The sequence below is a fragment of the Ursus americanus genome, chromosome 11 (assembly GCF_024610735.1).
Source record: "Ursus americanus isolate L20-20 chromosome 11, mUrsAme1.1.p, whole genome shotgun sequence".
Lineage (NCBI taxonomy): Eukaryota > Metazoa > Chordata > Mammalia > Carnivora > Ursidae > Ursus > Ursus americanus.
Window position 1 is genome coordinate 59,146,280 of NC_142137.1, and position 27,681 is coordinate 59,173,960.

The following is a 27,681-nucleotide window of genomic DNA, read 5'->3' on the forward strand; positions in this document are numbered from 1 at the left end:
AATGACAGAACACACATTACCTCTAGATAAAGGTACCACATCAAGGATTGCACACAAGATATGATAGTTTTTTTTTTTTAATTCTTAAAAATTTTAAAACTTGCAGTTTTGTTGGAAAAGTACATTTCTTTTCTTTTCTTTTTGGCAACAGGTTCATTGAGATCTAATTCACATACCAGGAACTAAGAGGGTATTATGCTAAGCAAACTAACTCAATCAGAGAAAGACAATTATCATAAGGTTTCACTCATATGTGGGATTTAAGAAACAAGACAGGAGAGTTGGGGAAGGGAGGGGAAAATAAAACAAGATGAAAACAGGGAGGCAAACCATAAGAGACTCCTAATCACAGGAAACAAACTGAGGGTTGCTGGAGGGGAGGAGGGTGGAGGAATGGGGTAACTGGGTGATGGATACTAAGGAGGGCACGTGATGAAATGAGCACAGGGTGTTACACGCAACTGATGAATCACTGAAGTCTGCTTCTAATAATAATACACCGTATGTTAATTAATTGAGTTTAAATTAAAAATCATATATACAAATCACGCATTAAAAATATGTAATTCAGTGGGTTAAAAAAATTTTGTTGTTGTTTATTTACAGAAGGAGAAAGAGAGGGGGGTAGGAGGGTAGAGGAAGAGAGAGAATCACAAGCAGACTCCCCACTGAGCACAGAGGCTGACATGGGGCTTGATCTCACAACTCTGAGATCATGACCTGAGCCGAAATCAAGAGTCAGACCCTTAACCGACTGAGCCACCCAGATGCCCCAAAGACTCGTATGTGTTTTAATTGACTATCTTATTTCACTTAGCATAATGGTCTCAAGGCTCATTCATGTTGATTCCTTTTTGTTGTATGAATATGCCACATTTTGTTTATCCATATATTGATTGGTGGACACTTACGGCTGTGTTGACTTTTTGGCTCTTATGAGCAGTGTTGCTGTGAACATTGTATACAGGTTGACGTGTGGTCATCTGTTTAGTTGTTTTTAAATCAACTTCATGGGGGTGCCTGGGTGGCTCAGTGGTTAAGCGTCTGCCTTTGGCTCAGGGCGTGATCCTGGTGTTCTGGGATCGAGCCCCATATCCGGCTCCTCCACTAGGAGCCTGCTTCTTCCTCTCCCACTCCCCCTGCTTGTGTTCCCTCTCTCGCTGGCTGTCTCTATCTCTGTCAAATAAATAAATAAAATCTTTAAAAATAATAGTAAATCAACTTCATGGAGATACAGTAGACATGCCGTATAAGTCACCTGCCAGAAGTATACAACGCAAGGTGCGTAACACAGTCACAGATTTGTGTGGCCGTCACAGCAGTCAATTTTAGAACCTTTCATCTCCCCCAAAAGAAACCCTTTAGCTGTCAACCCTCCATCTCCTGATGACCCCTATTCCCTAAGCAGTCACTAATCTAGCTTCTGTCTCTAGAGAATTGCCTGTCCTGGACAATTCATAGAAATAGAGGGGGGAAGTGCATTTTTGAAAGAAAATTGGTTTGTTACGGCTCTATTAAGAGTAGAACTTCGAATCCAGTTCTTGGTAACTTTGTCTCCAGCCTTCTTGAAATGTGTAAGACATTCTTCCTTTACTAAGTCGTTTCCTAGTGGGGACCTCCGCCCTCTTCCTCAACAAGAAAGTCTCTCGTTCCTGAAGACTGGGTTGGAGGAGAAGGGCTCAGGCCCCATCCCTTGTGGCTGCCGCCGAAAGCAGGGTCTGCGTCTGTGGTTCTGTGTACTTCTGCGTGACAAGGTGGGGCGCTCTCTGCTCATTCTCATTGTAGAAGTAAGCACTAGAAACCCGCGGGCTGTGCAGTTATGAATCCTCCTTTGAAACAGACTAGATTCACTGAGAATTGCTGATGAGGTCTGCAAGTTTGCTGGGAAATCCAGGTCAAGCCGTGTCCCCTGGAGCTGAGACGAATGCATCCTGTTTCCACATCCTGTTTGTGGCAGGGCTGCGGGCTGGGGAGGGGAATGCCAGCTCTTTCCCATGGGGGACGTACATGTGTGCGCTGGGATGAGGAAGCCCCACGGAGGTGTGTCCTTCAGAATAGCTCACAAGTTAGTTCTGCCCTGTTCAGGTGAATATGTCCTTGCTGGTGCCCACTGTCCTCCCAGGAGAAGGAGGCCGGCGATCGTGGCTCATGAGCGCAGAGCCAGGAAGGGAACCAGAGGCTGCTTGGACTGCCATTGTTTGAGCTCAGCAGGGTGGGAAGTAGAGGCAGAACGTCAGGCTTAGGTTTCAGAAAATGAATGGGCTGCACCAAGAGCCAGGCATTAGATTAGTATGTATATTATGTGTTCTTTCCCTTTGCTCAGTTTACCAAGAGCTATCTGCCAAGGCTGTGGGCAGGAGGGCAAGGTCCCTGTCCAAGGGGCTGGAGCAGCTCAGCGTGCTCGCCGTCTGAATCAGGTCACCCCTCCGGGCTTCAGCTACTCAGTGATGAGTTAGAGTCGGGGGGGTCTGCTTTCGTTCGCTGCCCCAGCCTGGAGCATGCCCTGCACCGACCAGTCTTGCGTGGCCTGTCCACATGTGCTGCTGTGCTGTCGTTGGTGTTGGACAGACCCTGAGCCTGCATTTAAGCTCTGCTGATTGTGGGATGAGGAACAATTGATTTAAATTCTCTAAGCTTCAGGTTCCTAAACCACAAAGTGTGCACAATAAAAGCTCTTTCCGAGGTTGGTTGTGCGAGATACCTAGCACAGTGCCCGGCATGTGATCGGGGTTCACGTTTCGCTTGTTCTCTCTCCACTACCTCTTTCACATGTGGCATCATCTGTGGCCATGGTGTGTCTGTGGTTTTCATCCTGTGTCGTCTTAGATGGTGTCCTACACAGAGCTCAGCCAATGGCTAGGGCCATGGAAAATACGCCATTCCTACGTGAACTTTCCTTTCCTTTTCTTTTTTTTTTTTTTTTTAATTTTATTTATTTATTTGACAGAGATAGAGACAGCCAGCGAGAGAGGGAACACAAGCAGGGGGAGTGGGAGAGGAAGAAGCAGGCTCACAGCAGAGGAGCCTGATGTGGGGCTCGATCCCAGAACACCGGGATCACGCCCTGAGCCGAAGGCAGACGCTTAACCACTGTGCCACCCAGGCGCCCCTCCTTTCCTTTTCATAACCCCAAGAAGGGGAGGCCAGGAGACAACAGCATTCTCAGAGAGCTCGTGCAGTTGCAGCGTGCCGAAGGACGTGTTTGTGTGGGCGGCTCTGCGTCTGCACACGTGTGCGCCCCAGCACGTAGCATATTTGAGGGGCTCAGCATTCCAGAAGGCAGGGGCTCGGGGCAGGAGCAGCTGTGCTAGAATTCTCCACCTCAGCTGTTCCCTGCTGTAGACTCTGTTGCCCTTCGCTTCATCTGTGAGTGAGCCCCAGCTGCCTGGCCCCAGCTGGAGTCCATACGCCCGGGCCGCGGCCAGGAGGTATTTAGGATGCGAGGGGCTGCGGTTTCTTCTGTCTCCTGCAGGAGAGGTGAACAGGACACTGAGCTGGGGGGGCGGGGTGGCGATCAGTAAATAAATAGCAATCCTGTCCTGGCAGGAACAAGGAAGACCCCTATGGACAACTGTATTGCACAAAGTAAATGGTAGCTAACAGTGAAGGGAATGGGGTGCGCTGTGGGTCAGAAAAGCTAAATGACTTGCCAAAATCACAATCACAAAGCTTGGGCAAGGCAGAGGTGGAATTCTAGTACAGATCCATCTGCCTGCCAGGGCCGGGCCTCTTCTCATAGACGCCACCACGCAGACCACGGACTGGTGCGTCGGGGAATTCCCATGATGGGCCAGGCAGCAATGAAGTGCAGTTGGATAAACATTTTCCAGATTTCTGCGGTGTGGATGAATTTGCTAGGTGCTGGAAAGATGGATGGGATGGGAAGGTAGCTGTCCCCTTATGACCTGCAGAAGTCATGACTACACGATCATCACGTGCCGTGAGTGCAATGCAGAGGGGCCTGGAGGAGGACGGCCAGCCAGGCTCCTGGGGGCCGGGCACCCGCCGCAGACACAGAAGTTTGGTATCAGACAGGCTTCTGTTGGAGAAGCGGACGTGAAGGTGATGTTTTTACGGGGTTTTGACCGCTTGTGTTTGTTAGGCCTGGCTGCTCTGTGTCTGATGGTGTGGTCTGACGTCAGATGCAGGCAGGTGGGGAAAGGGGATAAACTGCCACCTGCAAATACGGACACGTCCTCTCTCACCACCTCCACGCAAGCCTCCAATTTTGACTCGCCAGGAACCTGCAGGAGGAGCTGGCGTCCTTCCTGAGATGCTCACCAGCCACAGGCCCGGAGCTCAGAGCACCTGAAGAGCAGACTGGGCAGGAATTCAAGCACGGTGGGCCCAGCTGCTGCCCCCCACCACCAGCTGCCCCTGGGGCCTGTGATGACGTGTGTCAGCTACACCAGGGCCTCATGCCCTGCACGGACTTGGAAGCATAGAAAGAAAATAGCTGCTTTGCCTCTGCTTTCCGCATCTCCCATGAAGTAGCTCACGTGACTCACGCTGACCCGGCACACGGCAGGGAGGGAATTCTGGGAGACATAATCCAGCTGAGCTAAGTCGATAGGCTACAAATCCAGGTCAGGTGCCCAAAGGAGTGAGCACCGCAGGGAGGGCAAAATTGGAGGGGAAGGGAATTCTAGACAGAAGCTAGGGTATGAGGTAGGTGGGTGGGCAAGTGGTTCAGAGTCCGTGCAGCCCCTGGGGCCAGCTTTGGGAGGTCTTCAGAGCCCAGGGGTTGCCTAGCGGTGGGTTTTGTATGTTAGAAGGAGCATTGTCAATGTGAGCAGCTAGGTCGGGGTGCCTCCAGGAGGGCAGGAGACCAGTGGTCCAGGGGACAGATCCTGAAGGTCTGAAACTTGCCAGAACCTTTATTAGGCTTCTAGTTTTTAAATTCTTCCATCCCACTGGCTAATTCCTTCATTCAATCTTTAAGGAGTGTCTCCTGCGTGCCAAGTACTGGGGATGGATACGGTGCACTCGACTACCCCTGGCCCCCAACCTCGTGTCTACAAACTTGGCTGCTGTATGAGCTTATTGTATTTTCATATTCTGAATTCTCTTCTGAAAACTGCACTTGAAATCCTGCTTACTAGATTTTGGAAACCTTGGAGTAGAAGGGTGCAAGGAGGAAATGGAGAAAGAAGGGTGGGGAATGTGTTCCCAGTGTCTCTTGGATTCAGCCGTGGTCGCAAGCATACCCACCCATCACAGTTAGCTGGAGAGCTTGTTGGAAAGACAGACCCTCAGGCCTCATGCATTGACTTCTGCAGATGTGGCTGAGATGTGGAACTTGGGAGTCTTTAATAAGTTTTCCGGGAGGTTCCTAGGCAGCCAGCTTGGTGTTACAAATCACTGCCAACACCCATTTCTTTTCCTTTGGGTTGACACTCTCTGCTTCTGCTCCACATCTCAGTCCGCCATGGAAGCGGTGGTGGCACCCAGCTGTTGCGGTAGAGGGCGTGTGTCGTCACGGTGACCCTGGCACTGCTTCCCGGAGTGTCTATCAGGTGCCCATGCGTCACTTCAGAGAAAGCCTCAGGAGCAGAAGGGGGAAGGATGTGAAGCAATCCGAGAGCCAAGTGAGACCAGCCAGCAGAGTTGGAGGACAGCACATGTGGATGTGACAGAGGACATGTGTGGGAATTGAAAAATGAGATCTGAATGGTGACGAAAGTTAACTAGACTTATTGTGGGCATTTCGCAATGCATCCAAATATCAACTCATTAGATTTTACTCTTAAAACTAATGTGTCATATGTCAGTTATATCTCAGTTAAAAAAAAAATCTGAGAGGACAAGAAGACCTTAGTTCCCATCTTTTAGTGTTGATAACATAAAAATTTTCCTTCAGCTGTGTCTGAAGGAATCGAAGGTGGGGCTGTGGCCGCCGTCATGGTGGAAAGGACCCGATCCTTTGTGCTGCTCCCCAGGAGAAGTAGGGCAGGCCGATGGCTCCTACAGCCACGTCCTGGATGGTGGCTGGCCACTGTGCCTCTGGCTTGTGACCAGCAGGCCGAGGAAGGGCCCTCCAAACCCGCAGCTCCTCCAGATCTGTCCTTCAGAGGCGGCTCCCTGCTCCCCTCAGAGCAGCTGACAGAAGAAGGGCAGCCCTGGCCCCCGTGTCCCCAAGCTGGGGCCTCTGTGCCCAGACAGCACAACGGCCGGTGTGGCCAGCGTGGCCTGGGCAGTGGTGAATGGGAGCCGCTGTTTGTTTCCACTGAGAAAGTTCTGACCCGCTTCCGGAGCCGTTGCCATGGAAACAGACTGAGGAGATAATTGAATGGAGCCTCTTTTCCTGCCATCTCCCCTCTCCCTTTCCCCACGCTGAGGCTGAGGCTCTTAGGGGCCGGCTCTTTGCAGCCTGGTGTTCCCTGCAGGTTCATGCACATTTGATAAGCATATCAAAGGCTGGTTTTCCGTACCGTGCCAGCCTCCGCTGGCATAAATGACCCCATATGCACCCTGTACCACACAGAGTGGCAGCCGGTTGCCATAGCTGTTCTTGTGCCGAGCCCATACCGTGCATCCTGATAACCACGGCCTTCCATGGGGACATGCAGGTCCTTCCCTGTCTGTCCAGCTAGACTCACATCTCAGCCACATTTCCTTGCAGAAAAACCTTTCTTGGACCACAGAGTTATTACATGTATGCACTAAATTTTATTTTATTATTTTTTTTAAGATTTATTTATGAGAAAGAGTATGTGTACATGTGTGCAAGCACGGTGGGGAGGGGCGGAGGCAGAGGCAGAGGGAGAGAGAGTCCCAAGCAGACTCCGTGTTGATCATGGAACCCGATGCGGAGGTTGGTCCCATGACCCCAAGATCATGACCTGAACCGAAACTGACCCTTAACTGTGCCACCCAGGCACCCCTGTATGCGCTAAATTTTAAAGGGGAAATAGAAGGGAAGAATAATTTTGCCTCATTTACAGAATAAGTAGCCATCATCAGAAAATGTAAATAAAGCTACTTACAGTACTTCTCTCATTTTATAAAAACTAGCTTTTGTGGTAAAAACAATGTGCTAAAATCGTGTTTTATTTTGCTTTTGACCATAATTCAGTAATTCTTTTTTTTTTTTTAAGATCTTTATTTATTTTTTTGACAGACAGCACAAGCAGGGGGAGCGGCAGGGAGGAGAGGGAGAAGTAGGCTCCCTGCTGAGCGGGGAGCCCCATGTGAGGTTGGATCCCAGGACCTTGAGATCACGACCCCCACCAAAGGCAGACGCTCAACCAACTGAGCCACCCAGGCGCCCCTAATTCAGTAATTCTGAAGATATAAAGACCTAAATAAAATTTAAAATTCACATGGGGCCATAAAAGGAAAACATTAGTTTCTATTGGTTCCACCAAAAGCAGAAAAAAAACAGAGGAGTTTGTTTCCCTTTCACTCAGCACCTTTTGTGTGTGTGTGTGTTAAGGAAATGTCAAAAATCAGATCTTGACCTGCATCTGCAGACGCAAGTGGCCAAATCACAAAACTAAGTTGGCACTTTGAGTACCAATAATTAGAGAATATGGACCCATTTCAGGCTCACGGTTTCATACCCGGCACCGTGAATCAGACGGGAGAGGCCCTTGCCTTCGTGAATCTGGTGTTTCAGTGGGACCAACATCAGGTTGGGGTCAGAAGAGCTGAGCCCCAGCTCTTTGACTTGCAATCGGATAAGTCACTTTCATGAACTTGCCAGGTCTCCGTTTCTGTATCTGTGTGATGGGACTTGCCATGGTTCCTGGGAGCCTGAAATTCAATGAGATAGATAGGACTGTGCTAAGTAAACCCAAACCAATGCTTAAGTGGTTATTTTTACTTACTTACTTATTTATTTATTTATTTTTAAAGAGAGAGAAAGCACACATTTCGGGGGGAGGGGCCGTGTGCGGGGGAAGGGGCAGAGGGCGAGAGAGGGAGAGTGAGACTCCCAAGCAGGCTCCATGCCCAGAGCAGAGCCTGACGCCAGGTTCGATCTCACGACCCCGAGATCAGGACCTGAGGTGAAATCAAGAGTCAAGATGCTTAGCCAACTTAACCACCCAGGCTCCCCTGGTCATTTTTACTTCTTTTTTTTTTTTTTTTTTAAGATTTTATTTATTTATGTGACACAGAGACAGCCAGCGAGAGAGGGAACACAAGCAGGGGGAGTGGGAGAGGAAGAAGCAGGCTCCCAGCAGGGAGCCCGATGTGGGGCTCGATCCCGGAACGCCAGGATCACGCCCTGAGCCGAAGGCAGACGCTTTAACGACTGCGCTACCTAGGCGCCCCGGTCATTTTTACTTCTTAACCACTGGCTCTGTTGGGATTATATTCAGTCATTTGTAATTGAACCTGACCGCACTGTTGAGGCAGATGGGGGCCGATTTTCTTCATATAGCAAGGAGCCTGGGGTGGCTGGTACAACTGCTTAAGGAAGTATTCCCTCTCCACCAGTTTTCATACATGATTTTCTTCCTTATGATAAAATGATGACTGCTTGGGCCTTGTGCCCATGTTTCGGGAAGGACCGAGGGGAGGGACGAAGGGCAAAAGACTCGTGAAAAGGCGAGTGAGTCTTTTTCATTATGGAAACACTAGCTTTCTCAGAAACACCTCACTGTGAATGTTCAGCTGTATTTTCTCGGCCAGATGCTGACACTTGGCCTCCGCTAGCTGCAAGGGAGTGTGGGGAAGTGAGTGTTTTAACAGAGAACCCTGCCACCCAAACAGAATCAGGGTTCTCCTAGTAAGAAAGAAGGTAAGAGGGATTTTGGAACGGGAGGCAGCCGGCCCTGCCAGCAGTAGGCACTGCTCAGCCCCTCTTATCTTGCAGCACGTCCATCGAATCCCCCTCATTCTGTTGTAAACTCCTGGCAGGTATGGACCGTGTTGTGTACGTTGCCCTCATCAGGCTGCATAAAGCTCATCATCTGCACCAAACAGCAGATACCAAACCAAAGAGCATGGTGAGTTGTTTTTAGAGGAGACCGATCGGTTACCGAACTTACTGAACTTACATGAACCTACCAAACTTACATAAAAAGTAGTATCATACACCATCTAGTGCATCCTGGGGATGTACTGACCAGTCGCTAAATTTGCGGGACTTGGGAAGGCATTTGTCACTTCTCAAGGCTGGGATGTATGTGGTTACTTTCAGGATTGTCACTGCATCAAAGCTGCCATCCGTACAACAAAGTTTTAGCAGCTTTCTTAGGTAGGCCAGACCCATAAGGCGACAAATAAAGAATAATATGCCCCAAATGGAAAAGAGAAGGCTCCTGGGGACGGTTTTAGACATCTTGGAAGACGACTGTAGACTCTCCCAGATTTGATTCTCCCTGCCCCGAGCCCACATCTGTGGGCATGTGCCACTCCGCACTTGTACCCTCCCGGCCTGAGTGAGGTTGCCGTCCAGATGCAAACACGTCATGGCTCTCTGCTGTGGAGAGGTGGCATTTGGCTGCTTCTCAGGCATGATACTTAAACTTCTGCTGGTGTCCTCCATCATTAACTTTTGGTACCAGTTACCACTTGGTGAATGACAGGACACGCATCTCTCTTAGCGCACCTTTGTGATGATTTTCAGATTTCAGCAGGGATGGGGCGTGAAGTTGGCCTGGAAGGCTTGTTGGCCTCCCCTGAGGTGCCAGGGAACCAGCCGCTCCCATGTCAAGAAACCGAAGTACACTCTGAGCAGAGTACAGACTGAGAGAGACTTGGCTCCACAGGGAGAGCCGGTTGAAAGAAAAGGCCAGCAGTCCACAACTAGCTTCTTGCTAGTGGCACTTTGCATGTGCAGACATGATCTAAATTCCATACAAGTCATAGTCCGCTGGAACCTCTAGAAAACCTACGTGACAGGTAATACTGTCTCTGTCTTGCGTAGCAGGAAGCTGGGATTCACTGGGTGTCCAAAGTTACTGGTTGGCAAATGGTAGAGCTGGGCTTTGAACACTGGAGGTGGGGCTCCAGAACGCACACTGTGAGCCACGGTGCTAGGCGGCTTCCTGTAGGAGGAAGCCTTCGTAGCTCTAGGAAGTGTTCACATCTGGTACAGTCATCGGCCCATACGTCTCTGCCTTGCCATCACGTTCAGTCACTGGTGTGTGTGTTTAATTCTAAGAGAGACGTGGATTGCTTTTGTCTAGTGCAATCGAGAAGTGGGGTAGGAGTCACGATGACCATCCTAGCTATTTGAGGGAAGTTAATGTTAGAGAGAGAGGCTTGATTTGCCGCAGAAAAGATCACGTTTAGACACCTCACATTGCCATACGCCTAATATAATTAGCAAGGGACTGGAGCCCAACAAAAACTGTTGTTAGAAGTAAAGTTGTATGCCTACATTGACCCTCTGTGTTTTTCTGAATAAGATACCCTTTTGAGACATCTTGTACAGAAGGAATAGACCCACCTACAGAGATTCTTTTTTTTTTTTTTTTCGATCTTCAGAGATTCTGATGGCAGTATTCAACCAGAGGGATCATAAAAAGAGGGAAAGAGGGTGGGGCAGGAAAAAAGTTGAAAATGTCCAAACGCATGGCTGGGAGATATCAGACTTTTAAAATGTCCTTTCAGTACTTTCTAAGGGTGAGCATTGGATTGATATGGTAAGAGGGCCTCTTCAAATTGAAAATGAACATTGGATGGTATTGTCGTTTTGAGACCGCATCCACACGTCACTGCCATTTCTTTGGGAGAGTTAATATTACGTCACGGGCAGGTCCAAACCACTTCCCATGGCATATACATCCATATTGAAAAGCTCCTGGCATCCACCAAAAATTATTTATTGTACCCTGTCCTGCTGGCAGTGAGTTAAAATGGTGGTTCTTCCTGCGTAAGGAGGACAATAGGTATAAGCAGCTGGGAGTACTGGGGTGCTGGGGAATGTGGACAAAGAACTGCTGACATCATGAGCAATCATCATTGTGAGAAAAACAATGGATTGTGAGAGAACATGAATTGCTTGTATAGAGTGCGATTGAGAAGAGGAATTGTTATGGCCATCTGAATTATTTGAGGGAAGTTAATGTCAAAAAAATTAGAAGGAGGAACTGTGGCAATTTAGAAACTGCTGGAGCCTAGAATAAGGGATGTGGAGTGGCTGTGCGGGGTGGAATGGGGATGGTGCAATTCTGTGCAGGGGCTGAAAGCAGTCCTCTGTTTGGGGCCCCCATGCATAGTTAGAAGAGGTCCCATTGATTGGACACTTGGCAAGTGCCACCCTCATGTAAGTGTCCTACCAGCCCAGGAAGGCCGGCCCTGAGTTGATCATCACATGACAAAGAAAGCTGGCTTAGATTTGTGGCAGTGCTGTCCAGGTGTCCCTGACTCCTGAGTGTCACCTCACTTGTCCTGGGTCAGGCCATTGCCTGGGGTTTCGTACTCCAGACACCTGCCTTGATCATTTACGAAGGTGACCTTGTAACAAAAGCCAGAAGGCGCAGGCTGGGAATAGGGTGAATTGAAATAAAAACCTGTATGGGGAGTTTTGTGGCTAGGGTGATAAAATGTCACCAATGTGATCATCGTTACTAAATAATCTTGGAGTTCTAACAATTTACCAGAGTTGAGCAATAGAATTACCTTCTATCCGAGCCAGTAAGTTTACAAGTGAAGTTCTATGTGCGTGAAATCCAGCAGCTGTTGTCTGGGTAGAGCAAGAGAGACACGTACAGCACAGAGCTGGAGGACGTGCTCGCTCCCTACACCTGCCTGACCCTGGGAGTGAGCACCTCCAGCAGCGTGGACCCCTTGTGTCTCTCCTGCCTCACCCTAGTCCTGGCCCCATGGTGGGGGAAGGGGCGACCTTGAATTTTTATAGCAGACCATAGATAGTCTACACAGAATTTTGTTTCATATATATTTTTATGAAATAGAGGAGATAAATTCCAATGATGAAAGATATCTTTGATATCCAAATGATAATAAGAAATATTAAATTAAGGAATTACCTACTTTATACAAAATGATTCGTCACTAAATAAGCAAAATATTTAAGAAAGGCATATCAACTTAGAAGGAAAAATCAGCATATAAGAAGTACATCACCACATAAGAATAAAAATCAGCTACTAAAAGCTCCTCAGCCCTTTTACCTTCCCTCTGCCTCCCCCTTCCATGCACAGCTCTGTAGCACAGGTGTCTTCGTCCTTTTCCTAGATCTTGAGGAAAACACCACTGGCTTTGGGGACTGCCTTGGCAGACCGGGGATGATGCAGGAAAAGACCCAGACACGGCAAAAAGCCCTGATTCAAAATTCAGCAGGAAAGAAACTAATGAAGTGTATTTCCGGAGACTCAAGATGAAGGAAACTTAAAAATCTCTTAAGTATAGGTTTTCCAGTAACATATAACATATGTTCCGTTCTTAGAAATTAGGTTATAGCCATTTTTCTTTTCTTCTTCTTTTTTTTTTGCTTGGTTATAATGAAGTTTCTGGACAGACCATCAGAACAAAAACATGCCATCTATTCCGGGAGCTCCTTTATGCTTGGGCGTTTGTTCCGCTTCCCTGGTGTGCCTGATAAGTACATCGCAGGGAGACAGAGTTGTCTTTGCCTGGAGGTACCTAAGACTCCTCTTTATATATAAATAGACATAAGAAGAAAGTGAGCCTGAGCCAAAGTCCGTGGCCTCCTTTCCTTCAGCAGGCGGACAGCTGATGCAGGAAGAGCACAGCCAGATTCTGCAGGGTCCGCGAGATGCTTAGTTCTCATAAACCCAGAGGTCGTGTCCACATTTGGGGTTGAAAACCTACTCGGTCGTCACAGGTTCTTCTGAGTACCGTTTCGGTAATTCATCCAACAACAGGTCTCGTACGCATGTGACGTAATAGGAATTTCTGTTACATAAATGAGAAACAGTACGGTGAGGTGTGCGAGGCGTTGAACTCCTCCAGCGTCGGAGAGGTGGCTTCTAAGCCCAGGGTGTCCCTGCCTGGCCCCTTGTCCTTAGCCACGTCATCATCCCCGAGTCTCAGTGATCATCCTGGTCTGTGATGGGGGTTGTGAACAAGAGTGGTGTTTTTTGTTTTTGTTTCTGTTTTAAGACATAGAATTCTAAGGGGCGCCTGGGTGGCACAGCGGTTAAGCATCTGCCTTCGGCTCAGGGCGTGATCCCGGCGTTATGGGATCGAGCCCCACATCAGGCTCTTCTGCTATGAGCCTGCTTCTTCCTCTTCCACTCCCCCTGCTTCTGTTCCCTCTCTCGCTGGCTGTCTCTATCTCTGTCGAATAAATAAATAAAATCTTAAAAAAAAAAAAAAGACATAGAATTCTATACAAATGTAAAGAATTTCATTCGGACCTTTGCGTTTCTCCCTCATTCGGACCAAAGTGGAGATCTCTACTGTGAAGCAAGACGCAAGAGAAAAGAAAATAGAGCAACCTAGAATTTACCCTTTGTGACATTTGAGGCAGCGATATATTTTGTATAAAAATCAGTTTTAATATGATTTTAGCTAGAAAGTGTAAAAGCATACTCCTGGTCTTCCTTCTCCTCATGACCGCATTTCCTAAGTGCCACGGCTGCTTCCCCTTCTTTTCCTGACCCTGAAGATTGGGTTGCCCTTGAGCCCACTCCTCGTCCCACTTCTCTTCACTGTGTTCAGTTGGTCTCCTAGCTTTAAATACGCAAGTGGCTGGAGATTCTGATCTCCAGTCCTTAATGATGCCCTTGAACTCCAGACTCGCATACCCGACTGTCTCTTTACTAGATCTCCACAGGGATGTGCAGGAAGCACCTCAGACTGGGAATGTGCGGAACAGACCTTGCTTTCTTCCTCTCTGCTCTTCCTTACCCAGCCTTCCCTGTGGGGCCTGGCATGCCAGCTCATCACTTAGGTCTCTGTTACGTGTCACCTCTTCAGAGACACCTCCTCTGTCCATCCCAGCAGAAATTCTCCCCACTTGACCTGCACGCCCACCTTGCTTCTCACCTGCATCCTTCGCCCCAAGAGAACAGGGATCTTACCTATCTTACCACTATGTTCTCAATACCTCAAAGGATGCCAGACTCATAATGGGAGTTGGATGCATTTTATCAAAGGAAAGAAAGACAAAATGAATGAATCAGTGAAAAGAAAGGAACGAAACAATGAACAAAGAGTTTGCTAAAGATTGAGGTAGGATGAAAGGAAGTGGTTAAGTGTTGGGGTGCTTTAAAATTGTTTTTTTGATTTCATTCATAAATTCTTTATTGAATTTTCTTTGAGTTCATGGAGGGCTAAAGTAGTTCAGAGATTGAGGAAAAATATTTACACTTGGGGTCTAATAGTAGTAGTTATTGATGAAAAGGTACTTCTAAGATGGAGTTCAGAGATTAAATGCAAAACTCAAACTATTCAATGCTTACGTAGATGTTCAAAGTGCAGCAGAATGCTAATCACTGCGTCCTAGTCAGTCCTGGTCATGGAAACCCAGAACCCTATGCTGAAGTTCCCATCCTGTTTACCCTGTTGACAGTGAGAGTGATGGGGAGAGAGAGAGGCTGACAAACCTGCTTCCAGCCCAGCCATTCCCAGGCCTGCAGCGCCTGACTGTAAGAAGGCGCTCTGAGGAGGCCTCTTTGGAACGGACTCCTGAGCATTAATTTCTTCCAGCAGGAGATCAGTAAATGACCCTTTCCACCTGCTGCCATCCAAATTTGGAATTTGGTTACATCATTGACTTTTCCTCCTGCTGGATGAATTTTATGATCAGTCTCAAGGAGAAAGATGGCATTTTGCATTACGGCTCTGCCTGCCAGCCTCTGTTTGCAGGGACAATAAACTGTGTCCAGATTAAACTTTATACAGTGTCATTTTACCCCTTTGTAAATTGATGAGTTGGGGAGTTGCACACATAGGAAACACTGGCTTGCTGTGTTTTGGCCAGTATCTAGATTGTGAACTTGGGAAAGGTTAAAAATAAAATCCCCGTTTGTCACCGCAAGATGACTAGAGGAGCTATAGTGCCATCTGCTGGCCTCCTAGGGAAATGCAAACAATCTCTAGTAGAAACACCTCAACGTGAGGAAAAGATCCAAAGTGCAAACCTGAGGATAAATTTTAAATATGTGTGATAATTCGAAGAAAGTAAATACAATTTTTTTTAAATCACAGGATAGCGTTTTATAGAGGAAAATGCATTTATATTTTGTGCTAACTATGTAATAGCAAGAACTTACCTTTTTATGCAGTGTGGTTTCTGGAGTATGTTTATGACAGACGACATTCTCAGTTGGCAGGAAGAATGAAGAACAGGTTGGAAAATAGAGGTTAGCTTTGAGTTCTTCAAGAATAGGATAGAAACAATTTTCTATACGTTTTATCTAGAGAGGAAGAGTCCAGCATCTGGTGGAAAGACAGCTGGGCTGCCAGCGCCTGGGGAGAGCTCCTCGTTGGCCTCTAACCAGCTGGCAGAACCTTGGACCACTCCTGTAACTTCTGGGGATCAGTGTTCCCTATAAAATCAGGATTGGATTCAATGATGGGTAAAATTCCTTACAACACAGTAAGGTGGTATTATTCTAATCAGCAAAGGACTGAAGGAAAGTAATGTTTTTTAGGCCATTTTCCCCATGGAAAAAAATATTCCTTTTATTTATTTATTTATTTTTATTTATTTCTTTTTGCGAGAGAGAGCCTGCGTAAGTGAACCCATGAGGGGGTGGTGGGGGTCGGGTACAGCAGAGGGAGAAGCAGACTCCCCACTGAGCAAGGAGCCGGATGTGGGGCTCCATCCCAGGACCCCGGGATCATGAGCTGAGCCGAAGGCAGACGCTTCACTGACTGAGCCACCCAGGAGCCCCGAAAATACTTCTTTTAGAAAAAGTAGAAGTTCACATATATATTTGTAGTTTATTACGTAGTTAAGTACTTGATGAAGAGCTAGGGATATTTGATATCTTTGGTCCTTAGCATTAGGTCAAGAGTCTCCATTATCCTTAGAGTGATTTTAAAAATAAATGTGGTGCTTCCTTTGCTGGAAGCAGGTAAGGCAAAAGCAGTGGCTGTCTGTGCTGGGAGGTGGACTGATGCATATTGCCGTGACTGTGAACTCAAAATGCAACGAGTAAAATTTGAAAGAACAAAATTTAAGAACTCAAACTTTAGCCCAAATGATCTTTTCTTTTTTTTTTTATTTTTAAGATTGATTTATCTTCGACTGAGAGAGTGCAAAGTGGGGAGGGGCAGAGGGAGCGGGACAAGCAGACTCTGTGCTGAGCAGGGAGCCTGATGTGGGGCTCGATATCCTGACCCTGAGATCATCCCCTGAGTCGAAACCAGGAGTCGGTCGCTTAACTGACTGCGTCACTCACATGCCCCTCAAATATTATTTCTTTAGAAGGATCTTCTGCTTTAATCCCCATCCGGCTAGCCAGCTCTGCGGTCTGCTCTCTGCTGCCATTTTGCCATGCCCGGACCTCTGTGGCCCTGAGCACTTTACATGACCCACTGCTGCTGTCACTTCTCCTCCTTTTCCTTGTCCTTCTCCACCGCCAGCCCCGCCTTGCCCTTTCCTCCCGCTGTTGCTTTTCCTGTGTGGGTGCTTCTTTCCCCTTTGTTCATGTTTGTCACTCTCCGTGCATCTTGAGTCCCATTTCTTTGTAATCATTCACGTACCTTACTCATGATAGCGTTTAGTACATTTTTGCTGAATGAATTAAGAATGGAAATGGCTTTTTAAATAAGTCTCTTTGGTCATTTTCATGGAGGGCAGAGAGGAGATCCTTGGAACTAAACCTTGGCAGAATTCAATGATAAGGTAGATTTTCCTTACATTTTCTATGTTCACAGCTGGTGGTGATGGGAAATAATGGCTTTGGCTCTAGCTCTCGTCCTCAACAACTGAGATGCCTCCCGTTTCTAGTCTTAGCACCTCCTCTCTCCCGTCATTGGCAGTAGAGTTCTGTTAGGTTTGTGTGTGCGTCAGCAACGGTTCTCCTCTCTGAGACTTAGGCTATGAAGGTGCCTGCAGGCCTGGCCTTTGTGCTCACCTGCCCCCAGCAGTCAGCTGGCATCAGTGACCCTGCTCTGGAGAGAGATGGCTTGTCACAGGTGGCTCGACATGACAGAAAGCCCCATCCTGCTCCCTCTGGCCACCTTAAATTCTAGAGGTCCTTTTCACCTTAAGGTGGGCAGCAAATCACCATTTGCATGCTCTTCTTCTCCTCTGATGTCTTCCGTGTAACACAGTTCTGACCTCCCAACCCCTGTCTCCCCGTGCATTCTCCCATCAAGAATGCATTTTTCCAGATGCCCCCTCCATCCTCCCTGGCAGGTGAACATAGTGAAGATTAGATGTAAACCCCCTAAGGATCTGAGCCTCTGTCCCAGTGCAGGTTCCTTCTTCCTGATTTTCCTTGTCAGTAAGTGGACACTGACAGGCTTTGGACCCACCCAACGAAAGCCTCTGCTCCCCCTCTCCTCTGACCTCTATGAAAGAACCCATTTGAACTTTCTTTGGTTTCTTTCCTTCTCACTTTAGGTTGGTATCTTTCTATGTGTGTTCTAGAGAAGCAGTTAATTGGTTTGAGGTTGTGTTCCTGTTTCAAGTTATTTGGCTACGTCTGTATTCGTCACAGACTGGCAGCCACAGTAGGGTAGGGTGTGGGCCAAATTTGGTGCCCAGACACGCATTGATTAACTTAGACACATTTTTAAAAACATTGAGTTATTTGCCATCACTTAAAAATGTGGAGCTGCTTTTTTGTTTTGTTTTGTTTTTTAAAGCACATTTCCCGGCTTCTCTTTGAACATAGGATCTAGCAAAGGCAGATAGCGTGCCTGCGAATTGTCAGCAGCCCATCGAAGAAGCTGGATACCGTCCGTCCGCTCCCTCTGCTCGGAGCATCTGATTGCCTGCCTTTCTCCTGCAGCTGACCGCCGCACTCAGCCGCTGGCCTCAGTGGCTGGCATTTGTGGTGCTGGGTCTCTATTTGTCTTACTCTCTGCTCTTTCCCACTTACACAAGGGACTTCTCAGTGGCAGTAACTTAACGTGTGGTTAATAGTTCACAGAAGTGGATCATCTGGTGAAATCCGTTCCCTTCATTTAATAGAGGTCTTACCGTGGAGTGAGTCTTCAGTAAACGTTGACAAATGGTTCCTGAGTGTGTTTCTAGAAAGGCAGCAGCTGGCTAGATAAGGCTGGTGGTAAATACCTTATCAGAGTCTCCCTGGCTCTGCTAAGTGGTATTGATGCCGGGGCAGCCGAGTTCGGAGGGTGTTTGGTCCTCGCATGAAGGCAAGGCTCCCTGGTAATCAGACATGTTTTTCTTTTCTAGGAACACCCTTCCCAAGTCGAACTCAGAAGACGGCTCTGTAGGTCAGTATTCCTTTTCTTGGTTTAAGGACTTAAAGTTATTTTAATACTTTCTAGAACACATAAACTGTGAAAAAACAAAAACCGCAAAGAATCCTTGCACCCAGAAAGAAACACTTTTAAGATTTTGATACATCCCTTTCCTTTCTTTCCCCTCCCCCCCCCCCGTATTTATGTGGGTTTTCTTTTAAACACGATTGGGATCATACGCTGCATATTGTTTTATAATTTTTTCCAATTGAATATGTCCTGAGCATTTTCCCCACATTGATTAAATATTCTTTATGGAAAATTTTGAAGTCTGTATGTTATTCCATCGTATGGGATGGGCCACAATTTAATCAACCATTTCTTCTTTGCAGGACATTTCTTTCTAATCTTTGCTCTCAGAGAATTGATGCTATCCTAAAAATCCTCAAGCCTATCCCTAATCATGTCCGTAGGATAAATCCTTTGATTTGGACCTTTCGAATCAAAGAGTATGCATGATTAAGGTGTTACATATTTTATATTTCCTTGATTATAAAACCCACTCTTGATTTTGTAACATCTTTTCTGTTTGGGTCGGAGTGAGTCTGGCAAGGTCATTGTGATGAGGAGCACAAGTGCTCAGATCCAGTTTTGATTTGGGTTTGAATTATTACTCTTCCAACTCAGTGGTTACGGCCTTGGGCAAGTCACTTGTCTCCTGAAGCCTCAGTTTTCTCATCCACTGAATGGGAACAATAACACCTCCTGTTCATTGCCCGTATTAGGTGAGATAAGCGATTAGATAGCAAAGTGCCTGGGTATGGTAAGTGCTCAATAAATGTTAGCTGTTATTTATTTTTCAGTTTGCACCTCCACTTCGGAAACATTAAAAAAGAGGAAGAGGGGAGGATAGCTTCCAGTAAAAGAAATACGTTATACTCCCAAATTGCCCGAGAGAAAGGCCGAATGAGTGATAATCCTACTTCTGCTCTCAGCTCCCGTGCTAATACTTGCCGCAGTGTTCAGCCCGAAAGCAGCAGGTGCCCTCGGTCTCCGCTCCGAGATCCCGGGTACATAGGAAGTGTCCTCATAGCTGGCATGGGCTTTACTCCAGAGCTCCAGGGCTCATCAGCCCTTAACTGAGGGCATCTTGTGTTGACACATGGTGCCTTTGCGAGCCCGGGAACCCTGTGGACAGGGTTTTCCACGCGTCTGTTTTGTGCCGCATTGCCTGGCACCGCCAGTCTAGACCGTGGAAACCAGCAGCACGTTCCTCCACTGGGTCCTGTTTCCCGTGGCCGCGGAGCAGCCAGACGCTGAGTGGTGACAGTGGCAAAGCTGCTGCTTTGAGTAATCCACATCTGCCTGAGTCCTGCTGCTTCGTTTCATCTTGAAATACAGGGCTGCTCTCTTCTTTTACTTGCTCTTTTCCTTTCCTTTTGCTTTTTAAAAGCCATTATGTATCATGAGGCTCAGGACCCTAGCGAACGCTGCGGGTGTCTAGCTATGGCGGTGAGGTGGTTTGCACCTGCAGACAAGTGAAACTGTCCCCAGAATAGGTGGGGGGGATGGGAGAGAGGAGGGGGCTCGGTTGGGAGATGTCACAGCAGGGTAGCGGTCTGCTTTTCTTGCATGGTACCCTGGTTAAGCTGCAGGTAGTAGGTCAGCAAGCAGCCTGAATGCCAGAAGGTGGGAGCCCCCTCTCCCCACCCTATTCACGCCATAGCTGCCCCCCCAGCAAACTCGGCGCCACAGAGAAACGGGGGGGGGGTCAACCCGACGGGCTCCCGGAGCCAGCTCTGTTGACGGACAAGTACACCCAGGTCATACCAGCCCTTCTGTCGTCTTCATTAAATCTGGAACAACAGAAATAAATCAAGGGGAGATCAACAACAGGGATAACGACAAAACAAAGTTAACTTCTTAAAGTATCCTATTTGTGGTTTCGTTGAAATAATTGTGGCCAAGACCAGAGGGGGAGACGCTACCGCAAGACAAGACAAGGCAGAGTTAGACATACTAGTTAAACAACATGAAAGTGAATGCGTGTTCTGCCTGCTTTTTTGATGTTTCTTTATTTCCCATCTTAACCCCACTTCACCATTATTCGCTGCTAGGAAATTTGCATTTCATTTAAACAACTTTTTAGGCATTTCCAAGTCTTTCACAAACTGAAAGAGAAAAACTCTTTTTGTGAAATCAAAGTATTCTTATAAGCTTTGAATTATAAAGAAGAGGCTACTTTTGTTATTAATGAATTTATTGCTTGTGCCTCTCCCCCCACCCTTTCGTTTTTAAAGGAAAAGGAGATTGGAAGAAGAAAAATAAGTATTTCTGGCAGAACTTCCGAAAGAACCAGAAAGGAATAATGAGACAGACTTCAAAAGGTACTGTACCACAGCTGGCGGACAGTAGGTCCTTTTAGCTCCCAGATGTTGGGAAGCCTGTGCCCACTAACGGGAGGCTGCTAGTCAGAAACTCTCGTTGCCTGGCCCCACAAAGATTTCAGCTTTTCAGGCATTCCTATCGTGACTTTTAAGCCTTCATCCCAGTGAGGGGTTTTTTTTGTTGTTGTTTTTTGTTTTTTTGTTTTTTTTTAAATCAAAGAAAACAAAATGAGGAGAGTTGGCAGGTCTTCCTTTTCATAGATCTGACGGCAAGGACCAAATCTTTCATTTTATCCGTCACACCAACCTCAGGAAGATCTTTCCTCGCCAAGATCTATCCCAAAAGGGTCCAGAAAGTCATAGCGTTTGTTAGTTTTGGACCCATCCCCCTGTCCCGCCACTTGGGGCCTTTGCAATCTTCTGAACTTTAGATGCTTTTCTGTGGCAGGCCCGTTAACAGGATTGTTGCCCCTGGAAACTCTGTCTCATGGTCTGACATCATGGGAATTTGCCCAGGCTGCTTTGCGGAGGGAGCCCTGCCCTCCCCTTGGCTGTGTCTTTGTTGTTGTTTATATAGTAAGTAAATATGTCATCCCTTTGAGACCCAGTTATGTAATTTATGTTTCCCCTGTATTCAGGGAGGAAGCAGACACAAAGCTACTTCTCGATCCCAGCCCAGCTGAATGAGGTTATCACGAGATGAACATTTTTAGTGGCTCACCAGTGACTCTGTTTTCGTTTACAAAATCGTAGTGTCCTACTCTGTTCAGAATGCTTCTCCAGTTACTCATACGCGTGGAAATGAGACACGTGAACAAGGCCAGTATGTATACCAGTCGCACACCTGGGACCCCAGCAACATCCACTGGGGTTATTCTAGTTGTCCTCGTTTAAGGTTATGATTCATAAACATTCCCAGTTTTTCCTTCTGGTACACACCCAAGATCCCTTGTGATTCAGAGTAAACCTTGGATCCTAACAAAGTCTTATTTAGAAAGAAAGGGAGAGAGAGAAAGGGATGCAGGGATGGAGGGAGGAAGCCAACAGTTTACTGGCTCATGTGTTCTTTTTCTTTCTTTTTTTTTTTTTTTTTTTTAAACCCAACCAGCTCCCCATCACTCCCTCCATCCCCAGAGGTGACGCAGATAGTAAAATGAATCAAACCAGCAGGCTTGTCTCCTCACCCAGCACACACTATTATTCTTCCCGGACAAGTAGATGAGTGGCGAAGGGAACTTGAGTGGTATTTCTGGACTGATTGATTACAAAATGGAAATGAGATAGGGAAACAGGGGAACATAAATTCCAGGGTCGGCCCTAACTGCAGCGGGTTCCTGCAGGTCTGCAGCCAGACTTGCTTACTGTCCCTCTACGCCAGGGGCAAACTCAGCCATAGCCAAGCGTCCCAGGGACATCGAAGCTGGTAAAGTTTGTACGAGAAAGATAGGGCAGGGGAAGGATGTGGAACTAGAATGTGGGTTTATTCCCAGCCTGTGCATTACCCCTCACTTCCACTGACCTGTCCTTTCTTACACGCCAGCCAGAGACACACAAACCAGTGTGACTCATGTATATCATAGGTAACAGCAATCTGTTTGCTTTGCAGGAAAGCACTTTCGAAAGATCCTAATAGGGGGCTTCTCTTTGACTCAGCAGTTCTGGCTGCCTTTAGTTTTGTTTTGTTTCCTTTGTAGAGGGAAGGGGGAGGGGCAGAGGGGGAGAGAGGAATCCCAAGCAGGCTCCACACCCAGTGTGGAGCCTGACGCGGGGCTTGATCTCACAACCCTGAGATCATGACCAAGCGGAAATCAAGAGTCAGACCCTTAACTGAGCCGCCCACATGCCCCTAGCTGCCTTTAGTTTCGAATGGGAAATTGAGTTCCCCTCAGAGTTTGGATATGTATTTATGACAAGACTTTCAGATATATACATATTTATGATGAGACTTTCATATATATATATATAAATTAACCTTCCTTCCAATGTACTCAGAATGCTTCATACCCGTGATTTTATTTATTTGCACCTCTCCTCTGAGGCACAGCAGTCAGGCAGCTTCGTGGGAGTCTAAGATCTCACCAGGCTGCAGGTTTTGTTCAACAGCTAACTCTGTGACCTTAAAGTTCTATGTTACGAGAAAGGGGTCCCTCCCACTCCTCTCAAAAAGATTTTCTTCTTGTTCATATTTGAAATAGAAGGACACAGAGGACCATCAGCCGAAGGAGCCTTGGAATGCTTGTCTGCTCTAGGTGGGTCTTGAAATCAGGTCTCTGCCCCACCTCTTACTCCAGACTTCCTGTCGGCTTTCTTCCAGAACTCTTCCTCTAGGCCCTCCATCACAAAGGCTCTGATCATTTTGAAGGATTTGTTTCTATGGTAACATCCAGATGTTCTCAGAGCCTGTTTCTCCATAAGATGGGCTGTTGGCTTCCTCAAAAGCAGCGCATTACTGCTCCTGTTGCTCCATCGGTAACGTGCGGTGCTGGACATTGTCCCTGAGCTGTCTCCTCCTCTAGTCCTGGCCAGTGACCTTTCAGGACTTCGCATTCTGTTTTATCTTCCCCTTTGTTTTCATTCCTTCCTTTTGTTTTCAATCTCTAGGAGAAGATGTGGGCTATGTGGCAAGCGAGATAACAATGAGTGACGAGGAACGGATTCAGCTGATGATGATGGTCAAGGAGAAGATGATCACCATTGAGGAGGCACTTGCAAGGGTACGTGTGCAGATACTTGGCTTACATTTGTGAGCCCTTGACCCCCTTATGTGGAAAAATGGGGGGCTGCAGTAGACTGAACGTTTGTGTTCCCTCTCCCGCAATCCATGTATTAAATTCTAATAGTGCAGTGTTATTTGGAGGTAAGGCCTTTGGAGATACTTAGGTTCTAAGAGTGGAGCCCTCGTGAATGGAATGGGTGAGCTTACAAAGGAGGCCCTAGAGAGCTCCCACACGCCTTCCCCCATGTGAGGACTCAGGGCGAGAAGATGGCAGTCTGAACCAGGAAGCAGGTCCTCACCCCACACTACGTCTGCCAGCTCCTTGATCTTGGACTTCCCAGCCTCCAGAACTGTGAGGAATTTCTGTTGTTTATAAGCCATCCGGTCTATGGTAATTCGTCAGAGCAGCTCTAGTGGACTAAGACAGGGGCCTCAAGAGTACAGGAACGTATTATTTAAAGTAGTATTTTGATGCTACTTTGGTGGTCATCAAGTTACCTATATTATCAGATAAAATAATAATTCCATGTTACTTACTTAATACAAGCATTCCATGTTGTGAGTTTTAATTTCTGTGTTCCGTGACTACACGAATGAATGAACGGCAAATGTTTTTGGGCTGTGGATCACTTTAATGAGGAAAATGATTCTCTGAATGCCATTGCAAAATACCCAAGCCTTGTAAAAAGATTGACAAGAATATAATAGTGATAAAAAATTATTAAATAAAAAAGTAAAACTTAATATAGTATGACCATTGTAAACATCAGTTCTGTAATATGCTGTCACAAACTAAACTTTGAATAATTTAGAAGTTAAGCTTAGACAAATACCTTAAAATTTTGCTTACTTTTATTTCTAAGTGGGTAGTAATTATAGTTTACTGTGTCATGTTTTTTGCTCTGAGCTAAATTAATCTAAAAGAAGCCTAATTAATCTTAGGGTACTGGTGTAGCATTTATGATAGAGAGATAGCAATTATTAAGAGATTACCTGCTTGGTTGTTGCCCAACAAACTGACTGATGGATTCTTGGGTTTCCACTTAGAATAGTTGGTTTGGTACTGTGTGGACAGTCATAAATTAGGCAGATTTAGAAACAAAACTTTTAAGTCTCAGGAATTATTGAATGAGTTATGACTTTACCATTAAATAGAATCTTAACAATCTGGAATCTTGAAACTGTGACAAGCACATTCAATTTAGTTAACTATACCTGACTCTAAACCTCAATAGTTTAAGAAACAAAAAGTTTAATGCATTGTTGAAACATCCTTGGGGGAATAAAACGCTTGAAGATAGTGGGAGATGGGACGGGGTTTAGTTGGAGGCTTGAGGGCCAAGGCCACCTCTGGATGCCCATCTGCCGGCTTCCCTTGCTCTGTCGATTTGAAGGAATGGAGGTGATCTCGGCCCACAGTGTCCCTGGTGGATAAAAGTAGTGCTGGACTCTTGATGGAGCAGGTGACAGATGGTGACCCCCTGTCCTTGCTGCTGATCCACCTTCACCCCCAACCTGGTCTCCCTGCTCCTCCACACCTTTGGCCACCCGGCCCAGCTGCCAGTGGAGGCGAAAAGCCCACTATTCATTTTCTCTTCAGTTCTATTCCTTGAACGTGGCATCGCATTTTGGGAGAAGTCCAACTGAATGCCTAGAAAATACATGGGAGACACATGGACCTGTATTTAGTTTTACCGTGGTAGACCAGATGTTCACTTACTTTCGGCGCAGGGGAGGGGGCGCAGTGCTGCTGCACTGCTTTTCTAAAAAGTAAACATGAAGGTCAAAATGCAGACGATGTCTGCAGTCATCTGAGTGCGCTTGTGTGTGGGAGGAGAGTTGCGTGTGATGCCCCTGATCCAGTTTTCGTGGAGCAGAAGAAAATATGAGCAATGGCCTTAACATAGTCATTTTTAGGTAACACAATTCTGTAATTGAAAAGAAAGGAGTATTTTCAAAGTAGGGGAGAAAAAAATTAGTTTGACGCTCCTCATGAGTTGACGATTTTAACAGCTAGCCATTATGTATACGGAAAGGAAATCGGAAGTCGACTAGATGAGAAGGTGGCACAGCTGTGTGGGATTTGGGTGGAGGCTTTAACAGTTTGTCTGTTCCGGAGGCGGGGGGGCTGCCTTGCCTAGTTTCAGGACAGAGCTCATCAAGAGATTGAGCATATTTTCTGCACGGCAATCCAGAAACACAGATCGAAGAATAAAATTGATGACATTGTCTAGACTCTACTAGATTGTGCACACGGCGATGGGTGTCCTTTGACAGATGACGAAGTGGCAGGGAAGCCTTTTGGCCTGCTCTTGGCGGGGCGGCATTCAGCCTCAGCGTCTAGTGCCTGGATGGGCTGCTGCTTTTGCCAGAGACAAAACGCTTCATGAAAAATGTTATTTAGAGCAGAAAATAGTCAATGGAAAGGATCTGCCTCTTTTATGACCAACTCAGGGTTCTAAATTTACTTGATCATTATATTAAACCTTAAGACTTAGACCTCCTATAAGGACCATGATGAGAATGTCCTTCAGGACCTCTGGTGTCTGTTTCTCCTTCTGTCAGTCAGATACTTGAAGACCCGTGGGTAGAACGTGTAAACTTACTCCTGACAGGGCAACCCAGTATCAGGAGAGAAATTTGCCTGTGTGCTGTTTGGAGCTGGGAGTATCCCCAGTACATCCTTGTATTGGGGAAAATTTTGCCTAATGTCAAACAGTTTGGTCCATTATGCTTTCTTTATATGAATTTGATCTCATTGATGGATATTTTCCCCACGGGAAGCATACAGCTATGATTCACACACCTGAAAACCCAGTTATTGCTACAAGCAGATCAAAATGAAACAGGCTACAAGGAATTAATGTGTGAAACATGGCCATAAGCTGCAAAAAAAAAAAAAAAGCATTTGAAGAGAATGAACTTTATGAAACACCTCTGTATTTCTGTATTTTCTTTGAGTGTGTAATTGAAAAAGACATTAAAAAAAAGGAGCTTGACTTGCAATTTTTATATTTTATTAACTGAATAGTTTCATCAAATCTAATGGCATTTCAAACATTTTCTAATAGTTTTATGATGGATACTTACTACGTGTACTTTAAGGAAGTCAAACTTACTAGTAAAAAAAATTGTTTAGAAGGATCTAGGTAATTGGCGTATTCTGTGTAACACAATTTTCAGGTGTTAATTTTAAGAGTGTACATAGCTCTTGGCAAATAATTTCAGGGTACTTAGATCTTGGGCTAGTTCTGCAAGGTTTAGAAGCCTGTGAGATACCTGGGGACGCTTGGGTGGCTCAGTCGGTTGAGCGTCTGTCTTCAGCTCAGGTCATGATCTGGGATCGAGTCCCGCACTGGGCTCCTTCCTTGGTAGGGAGCCTGCTTCTCCCTCTGCCTGTCGCCCGCCCCGCCCTGCCCTGCCCCGCCCCGCTCATGTGCATGCCCTTGCGTGCTCATTTGTTCTATGACAAATAAATAAATAAATCTTTAAAAAAAAAAAGAAAGAAAGAAAGAAAAAGAAGCCTATGTGATACCTGGAAGCCACAGGGTATTCATTTATCTGGGTGATTTTTGTGCTGTGAGTGAGGATGGGTGGGTAGGGAATAAACTCAGTTTTAATGCTTTGGCTAAAAGAGAACACTGTTGTCCTGGTATGATGGTGCTCAGCAGTGGTGGAGCTGTGTTGTAGAAAAATATGTCCTTTGACATTTTAAGTGGGAACAGTATCTCTAGGAAATTGAGGGAGATCTGTGACCACGATTTGATAATCATGTTTCCTAAAATATACTTATGAATACAAAGGACTACTCATGTTAACTTGATCTGATTACTAAATATTACATATTTATCCATCTGATAAATATGTGTCTGGTTCCATCAGGTCATACCTATGTGAAAGTCCAAAATAAAGTCATTGGGTTTTTTTTTTTTAAGTACTTGTTTGTCACTGACTTGACTGCTGCTAAGTAAGGGAAAGGAGCAGAAAGCCAGAGGAAAAAGCTGGAGAGAGATGCAGTTTCAGGAGAAATAGCTTTAAGCTGATTCCATAGGGAGTGGGGAGCTGTGGAAGGTGAATTGCATTGTAAAGTTGTCCTGCCAGAGAAAAAGAGACTTAAAGCTGGTTGGGGAGGAGGAGGCAGCCCTCTAGGCATCTCTGAAACAAGTCCTGTCAACCATGGAAAGTTCCCCCAGAGCAGGGTGTAGACGTGAGCCCAATGCACAGTAACTAAGGACTTGGTGAACAGTTTTGTGAACGGAGTCTGGGCATCTGGTATACCAGAGCACATGATTAGGGGCCGGCAACCTGTAG

The 27,681-nt window shown here is 46.4% G+C and overlaps 1 protein-coding gene and 1 pseudogene across 1 annotated transcript in view; both read left to right on the forward strand.

Annotated features, from left to right (window-relative positions):
- Positions 1–27,681, forward strand: part of SASH1 (SAM and SH3 domain containing 1) — a 186,977-nt gene that overhangs the window by 92,222 nt on the left and 67,074 nt on the right. The window contains 3 exon segments of the mRNA XM_045805301.2: positions 18,260–18,300; positions 20,568–20,654; positions 23,256–23,368. Of these exon segments, the coding sequence (XP_045661257.2) occupies positions 18,260–18,300; positions 20,568–20,654; positions 23,256–23,368 (241 nt within the window).
- On the forward strand, positions 23,376–26,274 carry LOC123797423 (lanosterol 14-alpha demethylase pseudogene; annotated as a pseudogene).